Source organism: Mirounga angustirostris, unplaced genomic scaffold, assembly GCF_029215605.1.
Source record: "Mirounga angustirostris isolate CCGP_5_RB_7025 unplaced genomic scaffold, mMirAng1.0.hap1 SCAF_2, whole genome shotgun sequence".
In the NCBI taxonomy this organism is placed as follows: domain Eukaryota; kingdom Metazoa; phylum Chordata; class Mammalia; order Carnivora; family Phocidae; genus Mirounga; species Mirounga angustirostris.
Window position 1 is genome coordinate 151,561,503 of NW_026991710.1, and position 26,172 is coordinate 151,587,674.

A 26,172-nucleotide genomic window follows, 5' to 3' on the forward strand; every position below is an offset into this window, starting at 1 on the left:
ATTTTAATAAATATTACAATCTCAAGACTTTTTATCACAAGATTTTTTGAAAATATATCAGAATTCTCTATAAATATTTGTAATAATAAATTGCATTTGTATAGTTCTTTACCACTTTTAAGATACTTCCAAGCACATTTGATTTCCACACTGAAGGAGAGATGGAAAAGGGTGTGTGTGTGTGTGTGTTGTTTATGTATGTGTGTTGATAGATGGGCTCTTGGATCACTTGGCCCAAGACTTTCCCTTCAGTCCTGAGGAAAATGGAGCCTGTGATCATTCATATATTTAGAGACCGGACATACAAAAACATATCTCTTGACTCTTAGACTGGCCCTCTATGCATTCTTAGTAACCTAATTCATATCTTACTGACCAGAAGACTGAGGCTAAGGTGAGGGGGAGTAGACTGTTACACATATAGCTTCAATGAATCATGCCTGCTGATATCCACACTCTCGTGCAGTCCCCTCCCACATCAACTTTGGGCTTGCACATGTGACTTGCTTTAGCCAACAGAATATCAGCAAAGTCAGCAGAGCCTCCATGAGCACCAGCACATCGGGGTTCAGCATGCACCAACTTGTGAGGCAGCCCAACCTGAGCTAACCTCCCTGAAGAGGAAAGACTATGTGAAGAGAAAGAGGTTCAGACTTGCCAGCTGCCACCCAGTTTCCAGGTGACCCATCAATTGAATGTAATCACATGAATGAGCCCAGGCAAAATCAAGAGAATCATGAGAAATAGAAAATCATTTTTGTTTTAAGTTACTAAGTTTTGGGGTAGGTTGTTATGCAGCAATAGATAACCAATACACTAAGAAAAAAGAAATTGGTCCATGGCGGTCATTCACGGGCCCAAGAGTGGTATTCAAAGTCCAGCACCTCACACAGAATTGGAGTATGTCTTGGTGAACAGAGCTCTCCTGGACTTGAAAATCTGAGATTCCATGTTCTAGATTGACTCAAACTCTCTGTGGTTAGCTCATCCACTGCTTAACAATCTTTGATTCTCATCTTATGCAAAAGACTCATGCCCTCCAAGCCACTGGGTATGCCTGAGGGAGGAAGGAACCGCCAACACTCTCTAGACCACCATCAGAGGTGACAAATGCTGAGACATCTTTGTACAGAGGGGGCGAAGGGCAACCAGAGAGACAAAGGCACCTGCCTCGATCACACAGCTGTTGGTACAAGGGACAGGATGAGAACCCAGGGCTGCTCACTCCACAGCCAGTATCTTTTAGGTGATGCTACTTCCGTAGCAAGAGGGAGAAGCTCCAATCTTACAGATAGTGATCACATGTCAGTTCCAGGCATGATGCTGCCATTTGGGACTACAGAGCATTCTGTCTTCAAAGACCTTTAGGTGAGCTACTGAGCCACAGGAGGTGCCTCCCAGAGACACACTTAGCAAGACAGTATGAATTAATTTACTTTTTCATTCTCGGTACCCACATATGTCTGAACAGGGTCTGAGATAGCAGGGTCATGGACTGTAGATTATCTCATTTGTCTGGATACATAAAACTAGTTATTTATCAGGCATTATTTAAAAATCTCTGGGGTTTTGTTGTTGTTTGTTTGCTAGTGAAGTCTTCAAATTCGCATATACTGTTTAAAACAACATTCAAATGTTTGCAGCAGAAATCTCTTGGCTTGTATGTGAGGGCCACTAGGGACCACCCCTCACTGCCACCCCCCCACAACAACCAAGGAACAAAACATTATATTTACATTTGTCAAAAAGGAGAACTGGGCCACCTACCCTCACTAAGCTCTCCCCTGAACTGATTAGTAGACAATTAAAAGTGGTTTGGGAATGCAATTTGCAAATGGATAGTGCTACAGAAGCACACATTCCACTTGGGGGGAAAAAAAAGAAACAGAAAAACAAAGGCTACAAACAAATTGTAATCATCATAAATCATGCTTCAGTTTATTCAACTGTGATAATACTATTTGTTGGCTCATTATGAGGTTTCATACCACCTTGAAAACACTGATCACACCTGCATGACGTACAGCATGGACTGTTGGGTCTGACATGCAAACTAATTATATCCGATTTTAGCTCTGCCTTCAGCCTGTTGGAAAGGCAGAGATATGGCATTCACCAGGAAGCCTGGAATCCCCTTGCTTTGCTCAGTGGCTGAACAAGCCTGAACATTGTCAGAAAGAGGAACTACTGAGACCAGGAGATTGGGGAAAAGCTGGTAGCAACTCCTAGGAGTGGAAACTGCTATAATATTATAAATGTCCACCTCCAAGAGTTAGTTGTTTTGAAGCTAAAGAAAGAAAAGTGATTAACAAGTCAGACAGTTCTATCAGAGTGCAATTATGGTTAATATTTACTGGATGCTTATGCAAGAGGCCAGTCCCTTTCCATACATTATCGCATGTCATTTTCCCAGCAAGCTGATGCCATATTTGTATTATCCACATTTTATATAAGAGGATGTTGAGGCCAGAGAAGTTAAGAAACTTGCCTAAGGTCACACAGCATAGCTGGGACTAGATCCTATTTGTCTTTTACTTGAGACTGTGTCCTATGCCACTAAACTAAACTAAGACCTATGGCAAGCAGAGTGGGCAGAAGCTCTAAGTTATAAACTCAGTTTGGCAACTGGGCTCTCAGACCTTCTCTAATATCCTTTTCCAGCTGTATCAGAGAGTGATTCAATGATCTCTGCTTAGATTTCTGTAATTCTCTGTGAGACAGTCACATGGCAAGACATAACCTCAAGTTTAACAGCTCAGGGTGGCTTGGGCATCCCTGAGGGTCCCCAAGATATTTTCCAAGGTCCACAAGGTCAAAACTCTTTTCATGATAACACTAAGATATGTTTCCTTCTTTCCTTCTCATTTTCTCATGAGTATAGGTGGAATTTTCTAGAAGCTACATGAAGTGTGATGACACCATCACTCTGATGGCTAATGGAATGTGTATCCTTGTGCTTTAAAAAAAAAATCTCAGTTTTAATTTCTAATACAGTCAATATCCATAGATAAAACCCTCAAAAACAAAAGTTTGTTGGGGTCCTCAATAATTTTTAAGAGTTTAAAAAGGTCCTGAAGCCAAAAGTCTGAGAGCCACAGCTCGGATCATGCCTGTAAGGCCAGTCAAAACAACATAGTCTGAAATCTCAAACACTGGTAAACAGAACTTAAGAACAAAAAGACCCATTTTGCTTTTCCACAGCTGATTACTAACAAGCCATTTTTAATTCCTTGAATTGAGCAGATCCAGCTGACTCACACAGCACAGGAAGGGGATGAGAGTGGGAAAGAAGGCTGTTTGATGAGGACCTCGTGGGTTAACTCTTCCCTAAAAATCCTTAACCAGGGGTGGAGAGCCCACCACTCAGGGGGCACAGCTTACATCAGGGGAGAAAATGTACTGATGGAAAACTGCATTATAAACATACCTCCGTTGGCAACTGTCCTGACCATGCCTTCCTGTCAACAGCTGAGGTCATTACCGAGTACCTTTGAGCAAGTCATTGTCTCTGTATGTCAATTGCTGAATGCAACTGAAGACTTCAGTATTAAGCAAATACGATGTGCTGGGACTGAAAGGGCAAGAAGAGGAGGGAAACCAACTAATATTGATCACTCCCTCATGCAAACCAGGAGCTTGGCACATATTATCTCATTTGAGTGGTTAAGTTAGTTATCTAGGCTCACCTAAGACTAAGTCCTAAAACTAAGGACTAAGGACAGCTGAGACTGAGGACTCATCCACTATGCTGACATTCCCAAACCTAGGTGGGCATCAAAATCATTTGGAGAGTTTCCAATTTTTCACATTTCCTGGCCTTACCCTCAAGATCCTAATTCGATAGGTCTGGGTGGGACTCCATAGTCCACAGAACCCTAGCAGCTGTCGACTGCTAGCTTGATTAGTTGGCTAAGTGATTTCACATTTGAAGGCATTTTCCACACCGGAACTACTGGTTGGCTTTCTTTTTAGGGCCTTTTTTTCCCCCTCAAAGAAACAGTATTTTTATTACATAATGAGCATTGTTCTTCACCTGAGGCTTAACTGGAGATGAAGCCCATAGAAAATCTGATGCAGAATGCTCTTCCAAGTTCTAAGCAACCCTGCACACACGTTTCTAGATCCTCTCCCTGCAAGATGCAGGTACTTGGTAAATACCTTTGACTTAAGGGGAAATGTGATCGTATATAATCCTTACCACTCTGTTAAGTGGGTTTAATAATTCTGAATGTGACAGCTCACAGGTTTTCCACAGTAAATAGAATTGGGATATAAATGCTTTTCAGTCGCCAAAATCGGGTTCAACAACCCAGTGGTACTGATAAAAGCTGGGCACTTTAGAATCTGCTTGGAAGACCTAAGAATTGCACAGGGCCCTGCTGGGGATGGGCAGCTGTGGACGCGTGGTCTCTGGTAGCCATATACTCCCTTCGTGGTCTCTCCCCCAGTCTGGGTCAGCCCTCATGGCCACTCATATTCTCATACCCCACAGGACAGGTAATGGCCGTGTTGACAGCTGCTATCACCCTAGGAGTGGACAAGCCAGTCAACGCAGCTACTTCCGCGATCCACCTGAAGCTGGAGAAAGGGAGGGCAAAGGCCTGCGTGGGACAGGGCCTGAGGAGACACAAGAGAGGAGGCCTGAAGAGTCCCTGTGTTTCCTCTCTTAAAGCGTCTGACAACCTGTAGTGAAAACCCCCTCGCTTTATAGGGGAAAAAAAAACAAACCAAAACTGACAGCCAGGAACAGGGTAGGTGCTGCATTTATTTCCCTTGTGGACTTTACATGTTGACTTCTGAACGAAGCCAATTTAAAACTGGCCAATATAGGCCCTGAATCATAAACTTATTATGGAAATTCACGATACAAACTCGACTCTGATTAGAAGAGTGAGTTGCCTTCTCAAGAAAAGTTATTTAGCCAGGAAAGTTACAGAAAAGAGCCCGTCTCCACACTCAAAGAAAGGGATCGTAATGGGAGAATTTTAGAGTCCAACTGAAACGCAGCTCCTCAGGGAGAGTCCTTGAGTTAAGGTTTCATGCTAAATTTGGGGGGCCATGGTGACAAGAGGCAGATAAACTACATTTTCATAGACAAGCCACCCTCAACTTCACCTCTGCAGTACGGTCATCTCACTTCCCAAGAACAAGGTAATAACCCAGATTCTATGAAACAATAGAAAAGGATAAAATGTCGGATCTTTCATCAGCTAGAAAATACAGTTTGGCAAGGACTGGACACTGGGCTATCTTTTGTTCCCCACAACCCCAATTTAGCTAATGCCATTTGTGCAGTATTTTCCAGATTACAACCCTCTTCACACTTACAGTCTCCCTCGATCCTCAACCCCCACAGTGTGAGCAAGCAGGGCCAGGATCACGAGCTCCGCTTTGCAGATTAGGACATTATTTTTAAAAAGTAGTATGAGCAGTTGAAGCTCCACAAAAAAAAAAAAAAAGTCATCCAAGGGTGTTAGAAACTTTCAGGACAAACACAGTGCTTCTCAGACCATTTTTGTCTGTGTGACTTTTTCCCAGTGTTTAGTCAATCCTAAAATATTGAGGTTTTTTTTTTTTTTTTTTTTTTTCTACCAGAACACAGTTATTCCCGGCCACCTTTCTTTCACTTGCTGCTGGGACTTCTTTATCCAGGCCTACCCTTCTAGGCTCCTTTTCCACACACAACACGCATACGGTGGCTCCCATTTTCTTATTTGCCTATCCCCCACATGTCCCGTTTGCCTTTCCCTTCTACCCTAAGGACACTCTTTTTCTTCTGCTGCCCTTCAAGTATCCCTTTGGTTCATTTCTCTTATCTTTTATCGCCTCCTCTATCTGCTGACTTCCCGGGCTACCAAATGTACCTCTCTACTTTCAGGTCTCAGTCTTGCATCAGAAACACAAAACCCTGTGTCATAACAAAGGATTTGTGAATTTTTTAGGACCACTTTACAAACTGATTTAGCAGAGAGAAGTGCACTTTGCTGCATACTAATAATGTTTTAGTAACATTTTCCTATCACAAGTGCTTGGATGTTAAACTCTACGGATTCCTGAAACCAAACACCCTTTGTGCAAATATGTATAAAAATAATGTATTAGTGTTTCATTCAACTAAGTGTCTTTGGCACAAACAATGATAACCCCAAAACCAGGTTCCTTTTTTCTCACACAACTATTTTTCTTTTCTAGTAAATCTTGCTGTTTGGCAAAAAAGTATTTGTATTGGTAAGTGTGTTTCTACATTTGTAAAGTAATCTTGTGGCACAAGGGTCTGGTGCTTTCCTTAAGGACATGAAGACATCTACATAAAACACACAGTAGATCTACATTTGGAGGATCTTGTCCCTTGCATTTATTGCCTGGCAAGGGACATGATGTTCTATAAAACATACAAAGAAGATGTAAAAGGTATAAAAAGTTTATAGTTTAGATCAAAGACAAATGTTGTCATTTAATCTCCTGGTATACAGTAGGCACCTGATAAATCCTGTTGAGAAAATATCAGGCTCTAACCCCACTCCATATTCCCTTCCTACCATTCTGTTTTACAATCTGAGAACCAGCGAAGAAATTAAGTCATTTTATACAACCACTAATCCACATTGTTGTGGCTAAATAACATTGAACTAAATGATTTAAAGGACTTTTTCCAGGTAGATGACTCTATACAGATAAGAAAATGGAGAAAAAAGAAAACCTTGCCATTTTTTTCAATGTAAAGTAGGCAGTCGGAGTATTGGTGGCTAATGGTCTTACTCCTATGTGTCTCTAATAAATCATGATCATAGACCATGGAGATTTCTTACCCATCCAAGGAGTTCAATACTGATTCATTTCCACGTGTTTAAACAGACATCAGGAAATTCTCTGGCTTTTACCTGTTCAGTTTTCTCTCTGGAAAACTCATTGTTAAAATCTGTTTCTCACTATATTTTTCTTATGGCCTCATACATACTGATCAAGGACAATAATAGGAGGATTAGCGATGAATACTGGGGGTAAATGGAAAGTATAAGAAGAATGGGCACCTGGGTGGCTCAGTCGTTAAGCGTCTGCCTTCGGCTCAGGTCATGATCCCAGGGTCCTGGGATCGAGTCCCACATCGGGCTCCCTGCTCCGTGGGGAGCCTGCTTCTCCCCCTCCTGCTCCCCCTGCTTGTGTTCCTGTTCTCGCTGTCTCTCTCTGTCATATAAATAAATAAAATCTTTAAAAAAAAAAAAAAGAAAGTATAAGAAGAAGAACGGTTGCTTGTAAGTTTCTTAAGTCAAGATAGACTCCCCTTCACTTTATAGACTTCATCCTATCTTTGGGGGTGAAATAGCACTTACAGTAACTTCACCACTCAGGTTTTAATAAAAGCATCGTTTGAGTTGTGATGGGAAATATTTTAGCATTCTTGTTGCCATAAAGGTATATTCTTTTGCATGCTTGCTAAGGTCCTATCTCTAGGTAAGCAAAGGCTCTTCATTTTGCTTAAATTCCCCTAAGAGGATGCTATACCCAGTGTACGAAGGAGGAAAGGAAGAAACTCGGTTACGGCTTGCCAATAGGTTTAATGAGCTCTTGCTACATTAGGATACTAGAGTTGAGAGTAAGCGTTCAGGGACTCCCTGCCTCAGCTCCAAACGGATCCAATGTTTGTTAACTTTGCTGGCTCTGCTCAGCATACAGATAGAAAAGACTAGGATGCGAATCACTGACAGTTGTGTCAGTCCTGGTTTTGCCAAGATGCAGAAGCAATCACTCTCATATAATCATACAAAAAGACCTAACACTTTTTCCTGTTCCTTAGTCTTTTTGAAGATTTAGGACTAAATCCTCAAACTTCTAGATTCAGGACAAAAGGAAGGAGCAAAGGTGGCAGAGAGGCAGACATCAATAACACAGACCTTTGTCATGATTTTGTGGGATGTTTCTAGGTTGATAATGCCCGAACCATCCCCAAAATAAATAAGTGACCAAAATAAGACTGAAAGAGGGAAGTAGAAGGAACAATCATTTTTAAATTGGTCTCCCTGGCTCTGGCACAAATCCCCTCCCTGGCCTTAGCTAAGAGCCTTCTGCTCACTGAGAGTGCACTGTATACAGTGCTTTCAGTCAGGCTATTACCACACGCGACAAAGAAGGAAGGAGGAACAACAAAAACTCCTCAAGCCCTTAGCCGTTGATCTTGACAAATTAAACACTAACGACACAGTCTTATTAAACGTAAAATGGGCATGATAAAGCCCAGATAGAAATGGGAGGAATGAGGGCGCCTGGGTGGCTCAGTTGGTTAAGTGACTGCCTTCGGCTCAGGTCATGATCCTGGAGTCCCGGGATCGAGTCCCACGTCGGGCTCCCTGATCAGCAGGGAGTCTGCCTCTCTCTCTGACCCTCCCCCCTCTCATGCTCTCTATCTCATTCTGTCTCTCAAATAAATAAATAAAATCTTAAAAAAAAAAAATGGGAGGAATGACCCGATCATAGCCCAACTTCCCTATATATGAATCTGTGGGGCCGTTAAATGTCCAGGAATCTACTGTGGCCATGGGACGGAAGGGAAAAAGCATGCACGGTTTGCAAGCAAAAAAGCAGAGTACGAATCCTGAGCTCACCCATTTACAGGTTGTGTGACCTTGGGAGCTATGAGCCTCTGTGTCCTGTAAAGCAGGGATTCGGAATAACCGCCTCCCAGGAGCAGATAAGAGAACACTCAGTAAAGCGCCTTCTCCAATCTCCACTGTCCCAACTGGTGCTGTCAGTGTTGGTGCTGGGGGGCAAGGTCACCAGCCATGGCCAAATCCCAACTAGTGCCCGGATCTGGAGGTTGAAGTCCCCAGGTGTGGCTGGAGCACAGGTACCCCCGTCCCTCATCAGTGGGGACCCCAAACCCTGAGGGAGGCAGCCAGGATTCAGCTGAGGAGGGCTTCACGGCTGTACTTCTCTATACATGTCTGACTGGCCAGGTGCAAGATCAGGCATGGGGAACACCGGTTCACTTGGCCTTCACTTAACGCACGTAGGACATGGGTAAGCTATAGCTCTGAGGGCAGAACAGTGATCCCAGATGCACCGGTAACTTAGAAGTGAATCCAACAAGAGGAAAATGATTTCAGAAACAATCAGGTCCAGGTGTACATTTCGAAATGGGAAGCTGTCCTCTTTTCGTTTTAGAGTGACAGGGTAACGGTCAAGGAAATGGAATCGGATAGAGGCTTTGTTCTGACAGCTTGACTTGGGCTCAGGCCCTCTGACTGGGAGGACGGCTGGGAGTCGAAGGGGTCATTCTACCAAATTTCAAATCCAAACCGACACAAGAAAAGAGAGCTCGGAGGAGTTCAAGGTGAAGGAAACAGCGGCCCGCTTTTCCGTCCGTGCGCTGCTTTTGTCCTTCACACACTTCACACTTGAGGGAGAATCTAATGACATTGACCTTGGGTCCCCCATTCTGCCGGGCGGTGTCACAGCTGTGGCAGGCGGTCCCTGCGGGCCCCTGGCCGCGGCAGCAGGCGCCGTTAATGTGACCCAGCCAGCAGCTGACTGAAAACAGTGGCAGGCAAGCACTAGGCACACGACCCCTGACACTGCAGGCCTTTTTTCCTCCTCTCAGCTAGCAGCCAATGGGCGGGCTCTCTCCACCGGCTGCCATGGCAACGGGAAGACTGCTGCGCAGTGCCCAGAACAGATGTCACATGAGCCAAGATGAATGTGGTGGGGGTGGGGAGCATGTGATGGGGGTGGAGGGGGATGGGGGAGGCATTTGGAGTTAAATGGTCCCACCAGAGGGAGTGAGGCAGATTTTGAAGTAAGTGCAAAGCTGTAACATCTATTTCCTTTCTCTTCCCTGTCCTTTAAGTTCTAAACACACATGCACAAACACGAATGTCCTTTTATCTCCGCTACTGAGGTGCTTGCGGCTCTCTGGCTTTCATGGCAAACATGAAAGCTCTGATTTCTGGAAGCCTTAAATGAACATCGCCTTCGCTGCAGAAATGCAAGCAGCCATTCTGCAGCCATTTAGGAACAGGCTGGGAAGCTCTATGGAGGTGAATCGGGGAAACTTAGAACCACATGGAGCTGAGACAAAATCCACAGGAATTTTAAAGGCAAACACACCGCCCCTGTAGGCCCACTGCAAACCCCGTTTCACTCTTGGTACCGCTAAAATGTAAGGGCTCCTAGATCCTCACCCCCACAGGTAGTTTCTCTGATCTTACCGCTCCTAAGGCCATTTTATATAGACTAAACCAGGGCAAGGCTTACCGATCTACCTGCTTGAGCAACAAAGGCTCTTTTGTTGTCTCTAAAATAGATCCTATCCTAGATAAAATACCGTATTTAAAATGTTTCCACTGCCTTCCCATTCTCTGCCACTGAAATTGACCAGTAGAGCGTGGGCACGCGGGGGCACAGAATGAACATATATATTCGTTGGTAAGATAGGAGGTGATATTAGTGGCCCACAAGTAGAAGACACCGCAGGCCTTTTTTCCTGCAGCCAATGGGCAGGAACCTAATCTTGTTGCTGTTATCAAACAACATGAATCAGAGAGACATAAGGGACAAAGTAGAGGACCGTCTTAATCTGATAGATGAAATGCACCGAATGCGTCAGAGGATGGGGAAATGTGGCTTAGAATGCTTGGGCACGTGTGCTTAAGGCCCCCAACAAACATTCACGGGGTGCCTGCTTTCTGCAAAGGGCCACATGGAGGGCTGCAAAGGAGGCAAGGCAAAGGAAGCTCCCACTTATAATCAAGAGTGAAAAGAAATGTGGAAACTCTTAACGTGGGGAAGACGCAGGAAGTGCGGCGAGTGAAGCACGATGTGAACCTGGAGGAAGGCAGGCTCTGAGCAGTGTCCTGGGGCATGGGGAAATGAGACCGCCTAGTCTGTGACAGACTCTTGACATATATGCACCATATCATAGGATGCCCACATCACCCTAAGAAGTCGCCACTGTCATCCCAACAAATCAGGAAATCCCAGGCTTAGGGAGGTTAACAGTCAAAGGTCATACCACAAGCAAGTAGCAGAACCACTGGTGATCCATGTCATCTGCCCACCTCCCGGGGTTCTGCTCCATCAGCCGATGAGCAGCAGTGGCCCATTGCTGCAAAGAACGCAGCTGTTTATGGAGGCGCCGTTTCCTGGTCTTTGCAGTAGCGTCTCTGAAGTCGTGGGCTTCAAACCTTCACTGCATTTTTCCTACTACATACTAAAGTAAACAGGTAACTATTAAAATTTAAAAGGTTCATCCGGATATACCCCGAAGTCATCCCGTGTAACACAAGGGGTACAGATGTCACACTGGGGGAGAGCCACTGCCTCTTCCCACACTGGCCTTGAAAGATGAGTAGGAGCGTGGCCCGTGGAGAATCTGAATTCGTTCAACGATCACCCTATGACAGTCCGGGTTATTTTGCACGTATACCTCCACTGACATGAAGATGTCCTCTTGGGCCTCACAAGCATGCTTTCTTCTCTCATTATTCAGGCCACTAAGTGGCATCCTAGGGTTCTTGCGGTGCACTTGAATGAAAAGCAGGGACGTGAGTAAAAGGCGGCCAGCCCAGCAATGCGCATTGCTCCTGGAAGCTGCCTCTCAGGCCCCACTCCACCCCAGGGCAGCACTTCCCCACCACTGCAATGATGGATCAGAACCACCAGAGGGCAGTAACACAAACCAGATTTTCTTCCTTTGGATCCAAATGTGGATGCACACAGTTTAATAATATGTAAAGCCCATTATTACAAGCTTTTCCTCTCTCCACCCCCTATTAATGAACAAATGCCCAGGGGTAATGCAGATATTTCTAAATACAGTGCAGGAAAGGGCAATCTGTACTCATACACAGGGAGTCTAACACACAGTGGTAAGTGGAAATGAAAATAAATACCCAGATGCAACTAAACCATTAAGGCTAAAGATTTAGCTGTCTATATGGCTGCATACATGGAAATATAGATGCCTGACTCCCAGAAATGGGCATCTTTAAAACATTTATTTCATGAGTTCTTATTAAGAGTTCATAATAATACCTGTAATGATAACTACAAAGCTACAAGAGGGTCTAAGATGAATTTCATCTTTACTGCTGGGCACACAAAGGGGAATTTTACTCTTTGATTAAGGTAAGTGAATGAATTATTCAGGGTCTTTCCGTGGACATTTAAAACCTGTAACTCCACACTTGAAACAACAGCACAAATTTAAAAAAGAAGAGCAACAACAACTGGCTAATCCCCAAACCATAAAATACCAACTGACATTTCCCCACATCTATTCAGGGTCCTTTGACACAGATGAATGGTTTCTGGTGTTTGTGACAGCAGAATCTTGTAGTGTGGTTGCTGGTTTTAACATCACAGCACAGAGCATACAATAGACTGAGTCGGGATATTTTTACCCAAGGATAACCTACCCCCTTTCTCGATAAACAAAGACATGGAAATAACCCTGACATTTTTCTCAAGCATGACAGAAAGGAAGATTCCCTGGTCCTGTATTTTCACAATGGCTGGGAATTTGAGGGCCTTTGGAAAAGCAAGATGGAGTCACTGCAAACAGCCTTGTCTCCAGAGTCACCCCACGAAACCCTGATATTTGTAAAATGCTTGACAGATTATCAAATCCCCCCACACAACATGTGAGCAAAGCATACGGAATTCAGAGTCAAAGGTCTCTAACTCTAAACGTAATATGAGGTCACCTTGGGGATGTGAACGAAGCCCTCTGAGCTCAGTTCCTTCCTAAGGCAGGTAGGAGAACAGATCCTGAAATACCTCCCTGTGTAAGGATGAGGGTCACCTGTGTAATATGGCACAAAGCACTGAAAACTTAGATTTATAAAGAGTTTTGTTCTTATTTTCCCCATTTTATAAACAAGGAACTAGAACTGTAAAGACTTGTCCAAGGTCATGGTCAGTAAAGGTAGAGGAGGGCCACGGCCAGGGTGATTCTTCCCACCCCTCCCTGGTGACTTTGTCAGCGTTGACCTTTATTTCTCACAGTTCTAGGGCTGGGAAGTCCCAGACAAGGTGCCAGCAAGTGGGTTTTATTGTGAGGAATATTCTCATGACTTAGAGACAACTATCATTCACTGTGTGATCACATGACCTCTTCTTTGTGTGCGTGTGGAGAGAGAGCTCTCTGGTGTCTCCTCTTAAAAGGACACTAATCCCATCATGGGGGCTCCACCCTCATGACCTCATCTAACCCTAATAACCTCTCAGAGCCCCATCTCCAAACTCTATCACCCTGGGAGGTTAGCGCTTCAACAATATAAATTCTGCGGAATACAAAGATTCAGCCCATAACAAGGGGGTAACACTGGGCTTCTTTATCCTGCTCCATATTTTCTGTCCAAGACAACAAATATCTGCTGATAATCTGCTAGGTGCCAAGCACAGTACCAGGCCTCAGGGGAAACAAGGATGACCAGGAGCCCTCAAAGAGTTTAATGTCAGGACAGTTGCTATGGAATGTTCTCCAAGAAAGAGCATTTATGACATGTGGGCTTTTATGACTGTATATAGCATAGTTGATGACAACAAACTTCATGAGATCCTTCTTCAGATAGCTGTGCTTGAAACAATTGTAATGTGAGTCTGGCAACTAATCAGTACAGAATTAATATTTGATAAGGTAATTAATGTATTAATTTCCTCAGGAAGATGGGAATCAAAGGAAGGAAGGAAGGACATTTTCAAATTTTCAGCCCATAGATGCTTACAAAGGATCTGTGCCTCCTGGTAGGGAATTGTCAGATCCAGTTATGGGATGATGATTATAACATAACTGGATATTTACTGAGTATGTTTAATTTCTCTCAGTTGAGTTAGTATAATTAAAACTGTTTTCTGGATTGGAAAACTGAAAGGACTCAACTTCAATGAATATATATTGGCTGGGGCTCCTGGGTGGTTCAGTTGGTTAAGCATCCCACTCTTTATTTCGGCTTAGGTCATGATCTCAGAGTTGCAAGATCAAGTTCCATATCATTGGAACGTTGGGCTCTGTGCTCATAATGGAGGCTGCTTGAGATTCTCTCTCTCCCTCTGCCCTCCCCGCACTTGTGCAAGCTCTCTCTCTCTCAAATAAATAAATAAAATATTTAAATACATTTATATATATATATTAGCTGACTACTACATGCTAGTAGTATGTATGTTTGCTAGAATGTATGTATGAATGTATTTATATAAATATTCAGTCTAGAACAAGGGGCATTTTATATCTATGTAAAGTCTCATTTAATTCTTACAATAAACCTTTGAGGAAATTTTGTTAGATAATTTAAAATGAAGACCAGAGAAGTCAAGGACTCATAAGTGGTAAGTGGCTAAGAGAGTACTAGAATATTCTTGCCAACCATTCAAATGTTATTTTGATACACACACACATAATTTTCTCCTCCAAGCATCCCCAAAATCTAGCTGCTAGGATTTTTTTTTTCTGTTGTTATTTTTGGTATGCTACTTTATTCTGGTAAATAGTATAGGGTGAAGTTGGGTCTTTTTTGAGGGTATATATGTTTGAAAGGGGAAAAGCTTATGCAAATTTCTACCTCCCTTCAAAAGTAGACAAGGATCTCAAGGAAGAGGAGATCAAGTTTCATCTCTGTGGGGAATTAAGTGTGTTCTGTGTTTAGCCCTGGGATCCAGAAGAACTCACATGGGTACTCACTCGATGAGCATGGCGTGCCTCTTCTGAGCAGCCCAGAAGAGAAGGGCTCCCAGTTTCAGTCCCCCATTTGAGGCCGGACACATGACAGTGTTAGTCTGGAAACCAGGTCTGGAGACTGGAAGGCTGAATACTAGTGCCCCCGGAATTTCGATGTCCTGATCGCTGGAACATGTGAAGGTTATTTTATATGGCAAAGACTTCACAGATATGATTAAATTAAGGATCTTGAGACAGGAAGATTATGTTGGATTATCAGGTGGGCCCTAAATGCAATCACATGTGTCCTTATAAGAGAGAGGCAGAGGGAGATTAGACACACAGAAGAGGAGGAGGCAATGTGACCATCGAGGCAGAAAATGGAGTGATGTGGCCACATGCCAAGGAATGTCGACAGCCCCTAGAGGAGTACAGTCAAGAAAGGGATTCTCCCCTAGAGCTTCTGGAGGGAACACAGCCCAGCTGAATCCTTGATTTTGGCCCAAGGAAACTGATTTTGGACTTCTGGCCTCCAGAACTATGAGAAGATGAATTTCTATTGTTTTGAGCCACTAAGTTTGTGGTCTTTAGCTGCAGTAGCCATTTGTAACTAAGAGAGGGAAAAAAAGTCAGAGATATGGCAAATGAGAAAAAGGAAGACAGTTTCATGTACCAACCACTAACTTAATCTTACCAAAATGGTGTTTTATGCTTGTGACACTTAGCAATTTCCTCTGTCAGGAGAGTTTGCAAGATAGGCTTTAGGGTCAAGAACACTATGGTTAACTCAATAATTATTTCCTCCTTGCATAGAACACATACTAGACAAAGCAGCAATTCCTCAAACCTCCAAGATCAGTCTCTCTGTGGCAACAGTGAGTCTGCGTAAGAATTAACTTTGAAATACAAAGAAATATAAAACCATTTGTTAGGATGTTCATTGCACAGCTGTACAATTTTCTGTGAGTGACTGGTTCTTACTCTGAGTCCCCAGACCTCCAGAAGTTCTTGAACTTTATTTGAAGGTTTGGAGCTCTGAGCAAGAATTATATGTTAATTCTTATTATACCATAATAATTAGGCCCCGTGACTAGAAGACGTCTTATGGGAAGATGGCAAAATGATTGTTTGGAACCTTGTAGGCCATGCTAAGGAGTTGGGATTTCTTTCTAAATGTAGTGGGAAGCCATGAATGACTTTGATGCAGGACAAGGACATGACTGGAATTAGATTTAGGATGTTGTTCTGGCTGTCCTGTGTGGGAGGAGGGCAGTGGAGAGGTGTGCAGCCCAGCATTCTAGGAACTGATAATGGTAGCCTGGACTATGACAGTGAACATGAAAATGACAGAGAAGTAGGCACAGTGGAGACATACTGGAAAAGCAGAATCTAAGTTAATCTGATTAACCCAAGGGGAGGAGTAAGGGAAAGGGTGAATCAGGCATCTATTAGAAACATTATTAAGGTGTTTTGTTTTTTTTTTAAGGTAAATGCAAAAGCACAGATCAACTTGTTTATGGTGTAAAAGCTAATTATATCACCTCTCATAGGCACAGCAAATTATTGAATTTTGGTGTGTATATTGTCAATTATACCACTTGAATGGATGGTTAGAAATGTATACACCTTTCGAAATAAGAAACACATGAATGCATTCAATTTTACATAAAGATACAAAGAGATACATACATACCTCTATCTAAACATACCCATTATATCTATGCATGTATATAGATAAATATAGTCAGATAAATAAATGATTTCATTTATATAAGGTGCTTAAAATAGTAATTAGCATATTGTAAGCACTCAGGTGGTTCTGGTGTTGCTGTTCTATCATCATCATCATTATTATACAGCTACATATATACTATATGTAAATATATAAACTACACATGTAATGGTATATTATATAACTATCTGGTTACAGCAGGATGCCTGCTGAAAAATAAACTTGTCTTTTTCTTTCTCTGCTCTAGGAGAGGTGCCAGAAAGTCACTACATCATGGTAGATCATCCTTGAGGCACTGTAGTCAGTCAGTTGCCTGGATGGTCTGGGGCAGGGGCGGGTCAAGGACCCTTTGTAGATAGTTCCATCAGCCACCTCTCGAGCACCAGCTAAAATTCTCTCAGCCTCACCTTTCTCTCTTCCAGCCCCCACTGCACTGCTCAGCTCTGTATGGACTCTGGTTAGCTTTATGCAGGTGCAACCCTACAGTGATTCACTTCACACCCATGCCACGTGCCTCCTGCCTCCTGCTGCAGGGACATCTCCTACATCCACACAGGTGCCACCCAGAAGCGCAGAGTGAACCCACGGGGAATGGTATTCATTAGACACGTGCTTCCCTTCTTCTCCCAGAATGACTGGTCATTTCAGAAGGACCAAACAACCCCTCACTGATAGCACAGACCGACATATATTTAATTCTCCCTCCTTTCTTTTCTATGCCCCTGCCCTCCATGGCACCTCCATGGCACCACACTTCCAAGTTAAGCCCTCACACACAAGCCTTTGCTTGTGCTTTCCATGGGACCAGGACTAAGATAAAAATGATAGTGGTAACCCCCCTGCAGGCGCACAGTTAGCCCTACTGCTCGCCAGGGAAGGTGGATAAAGGTGGCACTTTGTTCTTTGGTTCCCAAAAAGGCAAATGTCCTTGCCCTCTCATTGTATAGGTCTGAAAAGGGGGAAAGGAGACAGTAGTCCCCGGTGCTCAAGGTGGGACAGAAGGATAAATCCTGGGCAAAGACTGTATCAGGAATGGAAGACCCCTCTGCAATTGACTGAGCTCAGCCAAGGGTCCCTAGGCTATGGCTTTCAGCATTCAGCTCTTTCCAGTGGTGACTGAAAGGAAAACTACTTGACCTTCAAGCTGCGTATCTCCAGAAAAGAAAGCAGGGGAGCAGCTCCTGGTGTAGCACCTCTGATGGCCACGAGGACTGTGCTCTGTGGCAGCCCTATGCTCTTGCAATAAGCCAACACAAGAGCAGAAGGCTTGGAATCTTGAGTGTCCCAGCCAGGAAGCCAGACTAACATGCCCCGTGCTCCCTGCAACACACCCCCTATGGACTGCTCTGCTGTCTAATCAGGTAACCACTAGCCATATGTGGATATTTAAATAGACAATTAAATTAATTAAAATAAAACAAAACAAAACAGTCAGCCACTCGGTTGCATGAGCCCCATTTCAATGTTCAACGGCAAGAGGGTGGCCAGTGGCTACTATATTGAAAAGGGCAGAAGAGACCACTGCCATCATGGCAGAAAGTTGTATTGGAGGTGCTGCTCTGGAGTCAGGACTCTGGGTTTTAGTCAGTTAGTCAGGAGACCAACACCAGACTTACCACCCACCTATCAGGGGAATGGAGGGTGGCTTTTATTTATGTGGTAAAATAAAAAAAAAAAACACGAGAGTATTTGTTCTCTGAGTTGGTAATAAAGCACTTATATGTGGTTACATTAACAGCAATGGATATTTGGATGCTGGGGCACAGGAGACCCCAATCTTTATGGAAGAAAAGATTCTACTCTTAAAAACCAAACAAAAATATGTATACATATATGTGTTTAATTCCCACATACTTAGGTACAAAACACCCAAAAAGTATTTGGGTAGAAAAACTATCTAGAGTATAAGATTAATGTTCCCCAAGGCTACAAAAATAATGGAGAAATTATTAAAACAGTTAATTATATTTAATATCTTAATTTTAATTCCTATGTACATCAGTTATCTAAAATCAACACGGGTTCCACTCAAAGCTAAGAGTAAGAAACTATACTGGGATAGAAGCCAAAAAATTAGGTATAAGTTAGCTTCTTCATCATCAGATGGAAGGCACTGACCTTTAGAACTTAAAATCCTCATTGTGAACACCAGAATATCATCATCTCATTTGGCGATATTCTAGAGAGACATTAATATCCCTCTCCAATCTCTTAGCATAACTGTTGGTACCTTAAGAGACTGGATCATAACACTAGGTAATTTACATATAGCATTAATCACATGTCATTTTCAGTATTATTAATTACTCACATTGCCTTTATAATTAAATATAGTAAGATTAAACCAAAGAGAAGTAATTTTTAAGTTCTTGCTTAGGGCTGATGCTCTGTTGAGTCTAACACAGCATCTTGCCTGGTGTAGGCATTTCCCTACCCACCTCTCAAATGTTGGTGTTTCACAAGTCCTGAGCTTTTCTCATCTCTTTTTTTTTTTTTAAGATTTTATTTATTTGACAGAGAGAGAGACAGCGAGAGAGGGAACACAAGTAGGGGGAGTAGGAGAGGGAGAAGCAGGCTTCCCGCTGAGCAGAGAGCCTGATGCAGGGCTCGATCCCAGGAGGCAGACGCTCAATGACTGAGCCACCCAGGTGCCCCCCTTTTCTCATCTCATCATTTATCCCAAGTGACTGTATCAGCAACTAGGGCTTCATTTACCAAAAAGAACTCCCAATAATACGGGGCTACCATTTGTGGAGCATTAACTATGTGCTAGGCCCTGTGACTTACAAGCATTAACTGGGTCAACAGTCACAACAACCCTGCCTGCAAGGAAGAAACAGCCCATGTCTCTTCCTAACAATCATCTAGATGCCCAGGTCATAGGTCCCTTAAACTCATTTCCAGAGCAGACTTACCTTCACCACAAATCTGCCTCAGTTCCTTCATACCTTCATGCAAAACATCGCAAGCCAGAAACCTACAAATCACCCTGGACTCCTCCCTCTCCTTTTTTCTCTACTTCCAATCAAGTTCCAAGTTCTATTATTTTTACTTCCTAAATATCCCTTCATTCCATGCAGACTGGCAGCACCCTAGAAAAGGCTCCCATCATTTCTTGCCCTGAGTCCTGCATCAGCTGTCCAACTCATCTCCCTGAATCTGGTCTTTTTTCTGTAATCCCAGTTACTCTACTAACTTAACCTTATTACTCTGGGCATCTGAAATACAGGGGTCTGTAATAATGAGGTCTCTCTCATAGGTTTACGTGAGTTAAATAAGACATAGAGTTTTCTAAGTGTCAGGTAGTTGATAAAAAGTTATACAGCTGACATATGAATTGAGACAATTTGGTGCTGAAGGCTACATGCTTAACCACCACCACATATGCCCAGGTGAGCCCATCATTATCAGAAAAGTCATGATGAACAGAGACATAAGAAAGGAACATTTATAGTGAAAAGCTTTTGAGAATGGCAATATAAATATACTCCAATTACTCTAAAACTTTGCAGCTTTAACAACAAACACTTATTATGTTGTGGTTTCTGTAGTACCACTTAGCTCAGTGTCTCTGGCTAGAGGCCTTTCATGAAGTTGTAGTCAAACTGTCAGCTGGGGTTGCAAACTCATCTGAAAGCTTGACTGGGGCTGAGGGGCTTCCAAGCTTGCTCATGTGCTTCTTGGAGGCCTTCATCCCTTGCCATATGAACCTTTACACAGGGCTGCCTCACAACATGGCAGCTGGCTTCCTCCAGGGCAAGTGATCCAAGAGACAAGAAGAGAGGGCCCCCAATAGGGAAGCCACAATCTTTTAATAAACTCATCTCAGAAGTAACATCCCACCACTTCTGTCATTCATTGGGAGTGAGTCATTAAATGCAGCCCATACTCAAGGACAGGGGTTTACACAAGGGCAGAGACCCACTAAGAGCCAACCCAGAGGCTGCTTACTATTATCACCCAAGTAGACATCACAGCCCTGGAGGGAGGGGGTGTACTGAGAATAAATGGGGCTCTATCAGCATTTCCTTTAGCTCTCTGCTTTTCAGAGTCAAACTGACCATGAACTTCATGTTCTGCTACTTTGTAATCAGTACATAACACTCTTGTCTCTGCCTCCTCCTCACTGCCATCTCTGTCACATGGAGGATATGTGGAGAACCCACAGATTGCTGGGGACTATTATATATCAGACTTTTTACATAAATCTAAAATAGATCAGCATTATAATAGCTACTGGATATATTGTTAAGCATAAATTTAAGTCAGGAAATATAACAATAATTAAAATTTAAACATTATCACAAAGTTCTAAAAATTAAAGCAATGCAAGTTATTTTTAAAAGAACCAAAGCTCTTTTGGAGATTTTTAAATAGAATACAAGTTAATAGTAAAAATAATTATTTCATGCTATTCTATCTACATTTCTAAGTAGTATTTTCATTATACTTCAATCTACTGTTACTAGCAAGAGACAGAGTATTCTGGGTTGAACTGTGTGCCCAAAAATATACAGGTTGGAATCCCAACCCCCCAGTATCTCAGAATGTGAGCTTATTTGGTGATAGCGTCTTTACAGAGGTAATCAAGTTAAAATGTGGTCATTCAGTTGGACCATAATCTACTATGACTGGAGTTGTCATAACAAGGGGAAATTTGGACACAGAAACAGACATGATAGAGGAAAGACAATGTAAAAAAGATACAAGGAGAAGACAGCTATCTATAAGCCAAGGAGAGGGGCCTGGGGCAGAACCTTCTGTGGCAAGCCTCAAAAGGAACCATGAGCCAAGCAGAGCCAGCACCTTGATTTTGGACTTCCAGCCTCCAGAACCATGAGACAATGAATTTCTGTTGTTTAAGCCACAAGTCTGTGGTACTTTGTTATGGCAGCCTGAACAAACTATTATAAGGCAAAGAAAGAAAAAATGAGATTTAGCGAGAGAGAGAGAGGCAGAGAGAAATAGAAAAGAAGATGATATGTCAAGATACATATTCACCTGGATGAGTTGATTTTAATAAGAAATGCACAAGGGCCTACTCCTAAAATCTCATTTAGCATATTTATGGAGCAGAAGCTGACAGATATTTCCAAAAACTGTGTAAATGGAACACAGTGCCAGGTGAAAACAACCAGATTCTCCCTCTACAGGTGGGGTCTGATCTGGTAGGGGTCAACAGTGGGAATCCAGGAGCAAGAGGGGAACCTACCTTCTGGTAGTCTTCTTTCGACCTCAGGGCCAACTCCATGTGCTCAGTAGAGGCTGGATAGATGGCTGAGCGGTACTGAGTGCCGTGGTCATTGCCTTGGCGCATGCCTGGGAATGTGGAAAGCAGAAAGGATCACTGGAGTGGACCAGGTAACAAGGCCAGTGTCACAAGTTCTCTATGATTCATGTGCTGCTAAGTTGTTTGGTTTTGTTTTGTTTTGTTTCCAATTGAAGTATGGTTGACACACAATGTTACATTAGTTTCAGGTGTACAACTTAGTGATTTGACAAGTCTTACCTTATGCTATACTCACCACAAGTATACCTACCATCTGCCAACATACAACGCTATTACAACACCTTTGACTATATTCCCTATGCTGTACCTTTTATTCCTGTGACTTATTCATCCCATAACCGGGAGTTTGTACCTCCAACTCTTCTTCTCCCCTTTTCACCCATCCCCCACAACCCCTCCCCTCTGGCAACCATCAGTTTGTTCTCTGTATTTATGGGTCTGTTTCTACAATTTGTTTGTTCATTTGTTTTGTTTTTTTATATTCCACAAACATGCGAATTTGTTTTTCTCTATTTTACTTATTTCACTTAGCATAATATCCTCTAGGTCTATCCATGTTGTCACAAATGGCAAGATTTCATTCTTTTTTATAGCTGAGTAATATTCTGTAAATGTATACCACAGTTCCTTTATCCATTCATCCATCAATGCACATTTAACATTGCTTCCATATCTTGGCTGTTATGAATAATGCAGCAATAAACACAGGGGTACATATATTACTAAGTGCTTGTTCTAATTTCATCTTGACACCACTCTCCTTAAACAAGCACAAAATACATGTTTCACTTTGCTTATTTTAATTACAACAGATGTTTGAACTTAGGTAAATTTATCATAGGTCTTAGATCATAGTAGATGCTCTACAAATATGTATTTTTCTATGCAGATATTTAAATCATAACCTATACCATTTTTCACTTGCAAAGCACTGTGTTGTACATTATTTCTTGGGATCTTAGTGAGATAAGGTGAATGGCAGTTACTATGGTCCCTCACTTGGCAAATAAGGAGATGGGATTACATATATGTAAGCACCTGGCATACTGCTTGGCACATAGGAGGTACCTATAAATGACTAAATAATTGGTATTCAGTGAGTTTGAAGAGCTTGCCTAAGGTCATCCACAAAATTAAGGGAAAACCTGAGCCTTAAAGTTAGCCCAGCCCATTTTCCCCCGTGTCACAGCTGCTAACATATAGATCCCAATCAATTTCTAACTGATAGTCCCCAAAGTTAAACAGCCACAGGCTAAATATAGATCCCCTATAGATCTCCATGCTGTGGTCAAATGAACCTCACATGCATTTACTGCATCATTCAAGAATCCACTTCAGTTTTGTTTTTTTATTAACATATAATGTATTATTTGTTTCAGGGGTACAGGTCTATAATTCAACAGTCTTACACAATTCACAGCACTCACCATAGTACATACCCTCCCCAATGCCCATCACCCAGCCACCCCATCCCTCGCACCCCTCTCCACTTGAGCAACCCTCAGTTTGTTTCCTGAGATAAAGAGTCTCTTTTGGTGGGGCGCCTGGGTGGCTCAGTTGGTTGAGCGACTGCCTTCGGCTCAGGTCATGATCCCGGAGTCCCGGGATCGAGTCCCGCATCGGGCTCCCTGCTCAGCAGGGAGGCTGCTTCTCCCTCTCTCTCCCTCTCCCTCCCTCCCGTGTGCTCTCTCTCTCTCTCTCTCTCTCTCACTCTCTCAAATAAATAAATAAATCTTAAAAAAAAAAAAAAAAAGAGTCTCTTTTGGTTTGTCTCCCTCTCTGGTTTCATCTTTCCCTCCCTTCCCCTATGATCCCCTGTCTTGTTTCTCAAAGTCCTCATATCAGTGAGATCATATGATGCTTGTCTTTCTTTCTATCTCTCAGATTGACTTATTTCACTTAGGATAATACCCTCTAGTTCCATCCACGACATTGCAAATGGCAAGATTTCTTTTTTTTTTTTTGATGGCTGCATAATATTCCATTATATATATATACCACATCTTCTTTATCCATTCATCTGTTGATGGATATCTAGGCTTTTCCCATAGTTTGGCTATTATGGACATTGCTGCTATAAACATTGGGGTGCATGTGCCTTTTCGGATCACTACATTTGTATCTTTGGGGTAAATACCCAGTAGTGCAATTGCTGGGTCATAGGGTAGCTCTGTTTTTGAGGAACCTCCATACTGTTTTCCAGAGTGGCTGCACCAGCTTGCATTCCCACCAACAGTGTAGGAGGGTTCCCCTTTCTCCGCATCCTCGCCAACATCTGTCGTTTCCTGACTTGTTAATTTTAGCCATTCTGACTGGTGTGAGGTGGTATCTCATTGAGGTTTTGATTTGGATTTCCCTGATACCAAGCAATGTTGAGCACTTTTTCATGTGTCTGTTGGACATTTGGAGTCTTCTTGGAAAAATGTCTGTTCATGTCTTCTGCCCATTTCTTGATTGGATTTTTTTGTTCTTTGGGTGTTGAGTTTGATAAGTTCTTTATAGATTTTGGATAGTAGCCCTTTATCTGATATGTCATTTGCAAATATATTCTCCCATTCTGTCGGTTGTCTTCTGGTTTTGTTGATTGTTTCTTTTGCTGTGCAAAAGCTTTTTATCTTGATGAAGTCCCAATAGTTCATTTTTGCCCTTGCTTCCCTTGCCTTTGGCAATGTTTCTAGGAAGAAGTTGTTGCGGCTGAGGTCAAAGAGGTTGCTGCCCATGTTCTCCTCAAGGATTTTGATGGATTCCTGTCTCACATTTAGGTCTTTCATCCATTTTGAGTCTATTTTTGTGTGTGGTGTGAGGAAATGGTCCAGTTTCATTTTTCTGCATGTGGCTGTCCAATTTTCCCAACACCATTTGTTGAAGAGACTGTCTTTTTTCCATTGGAATTCTTTCCGGCTTTGTCGAAGATTAGTTGACCATAGAGTTGAGGGTCCATTTCTGGGCTCTCTATTCTGTTCCACAGATCTATGTGTCTGTTTTTGTGCCAGTACAATACTATCTTGATGATTACAGCTTTGTAATAGAGCTTGAAGCCCGGAATGGTGATGCCACCAGCTTTGCTTTTCTTTTTCAACATTCCTCTGGCTATTCAGGGTCTTTTCTGGTTCCATACAAATTTTAGGATTATTTGTTCCATTTCTTTGAAAAAAGTGGATGGTATTTTGATAGGGATTGCATTAAATATGTAGATTGCTCTAGGTAGCATAGACATTTTCACAATATTTGTTCTTCCAATCCATGAGCATGGAATGTTTTTCCATTCTTTGTGTCTTCCTCAATTTCTTTCATGACTATTCCATAGTTTTCTGAGTATCATATCATCTGCAAAAAGTGAGAGTTTCACTTCTTCTCTGCCAATTCAGATGCCTTTGATTTCTTTATGTTGTCTGATTGCTGAGGCTAGGACTTCTAGTACTACGTTGAATAGCAGTGGTGATAGTGGACACCCCTGCCGTGTTCCTGACCTTAGGGGAAAAGCTCTCAGTTTTTCCCCATTTAGTATGATATTCGCTGGGTGTTTTTCATAGATGGCTTTTATGATATTGAGGTATGTACCCTCTATTCCTACACTGTGAAGAGCTTTAATCAAGAAAGGATGCTGTACTTTGTCAAAGGCTTTTTCTGCATCTACTGAGAGGATCATATGGTTCTTGTTCTTTCTTTTATTAATGTATTGTATCATGTTGATTGATTTGCAGATGTTGAACCAACCTTGCAGCCCAGGAATAAATCCCACTTGGTCGTGGTGAATAATCCTTTTAATGTACTGTTGGATCCTATTGGCTAGTATTTTGATGAGAATTTTTGCATTCATGTTCATCAGGGATATTGGTCTGTAGTTCTCCTTTATGATGGGGTCTTTGTCCGGTTTGGGGATCCAAGGTAATGCTGGCCTCATAAAATGAGTTTGGAAGTTTTCCTTCCATTTCTATTTTTTGGAACAGTTTCAGAAGAATAGGTATTAATTCTTCTTGAAATGTTTGGTAGAATTCCCCTGGGAAGCCATCTGGTCCTGGGCTTTTGTTTGTTTGGAGATTTTTGATTACTGCTTCAATTTCCTTAGTGGTTATGGGTTTGTTCAGGTTTTCTATTTCTTCCTGGTTCCGTTTTGGTAGTTTATATGTCTCTAGGAATGCATCCATTTCCTCCAGATTATCTAATTTGCTGGCATATAGTTGCTCATAATATGTTCTTATAATTGTTTGTATTTCTTTGGTGTTGGTTGTGATCTCTCCTCTTTCATTCATGATTTTGTTGATTTGGGTCACTTCTCTTTTCTTTTTGATAAGTCTGGCCAGGGGTTTATCAATCTTATTAATTCTTTCAAAGAATCAGCTCCTAGTTTCGTTGATCTGTTCTACTGTTCTTTTGGTTTCTATTTCATTGATTTCCAGTCTGATCTTTATTATTTCTCTTCTCCTGCTGGGTTTAGGCTTTATTTGCTGTTCTTTCTCCAGCTCCTTTCAGTGTAGGGTTAGGTTGTGTATTTGAGAC

General features: G+C 42.4%; 1 protein-coding gene across 7 annotated transcripts in view; it reads right to left on the reverse strand.

Annotated features, from left to right (window-relative positions):
- The window catches only part of MSRA (methionine sulfoxide reductase A), a 525,135-nt gene that overhangs the window by 181,820 nt on the left and 317,143 nt on the right, over window positions 1-26,172 (reverse strand). For all 7 annotated transcript variants that reach the window (XM_045880095.3, XM_064585322.1, XM_064585320.1 and 4 more), the window contains one exon: window positions 21,595-21,701. In XM_045880095.3, coding sequence (XP_045736051.1) covers window positions 21,595-21,701 — 107 coding nt within the window. The remainder of the gene's footprint in view (window positions 1-21,594; window positions 21,702-26,172) is intronic.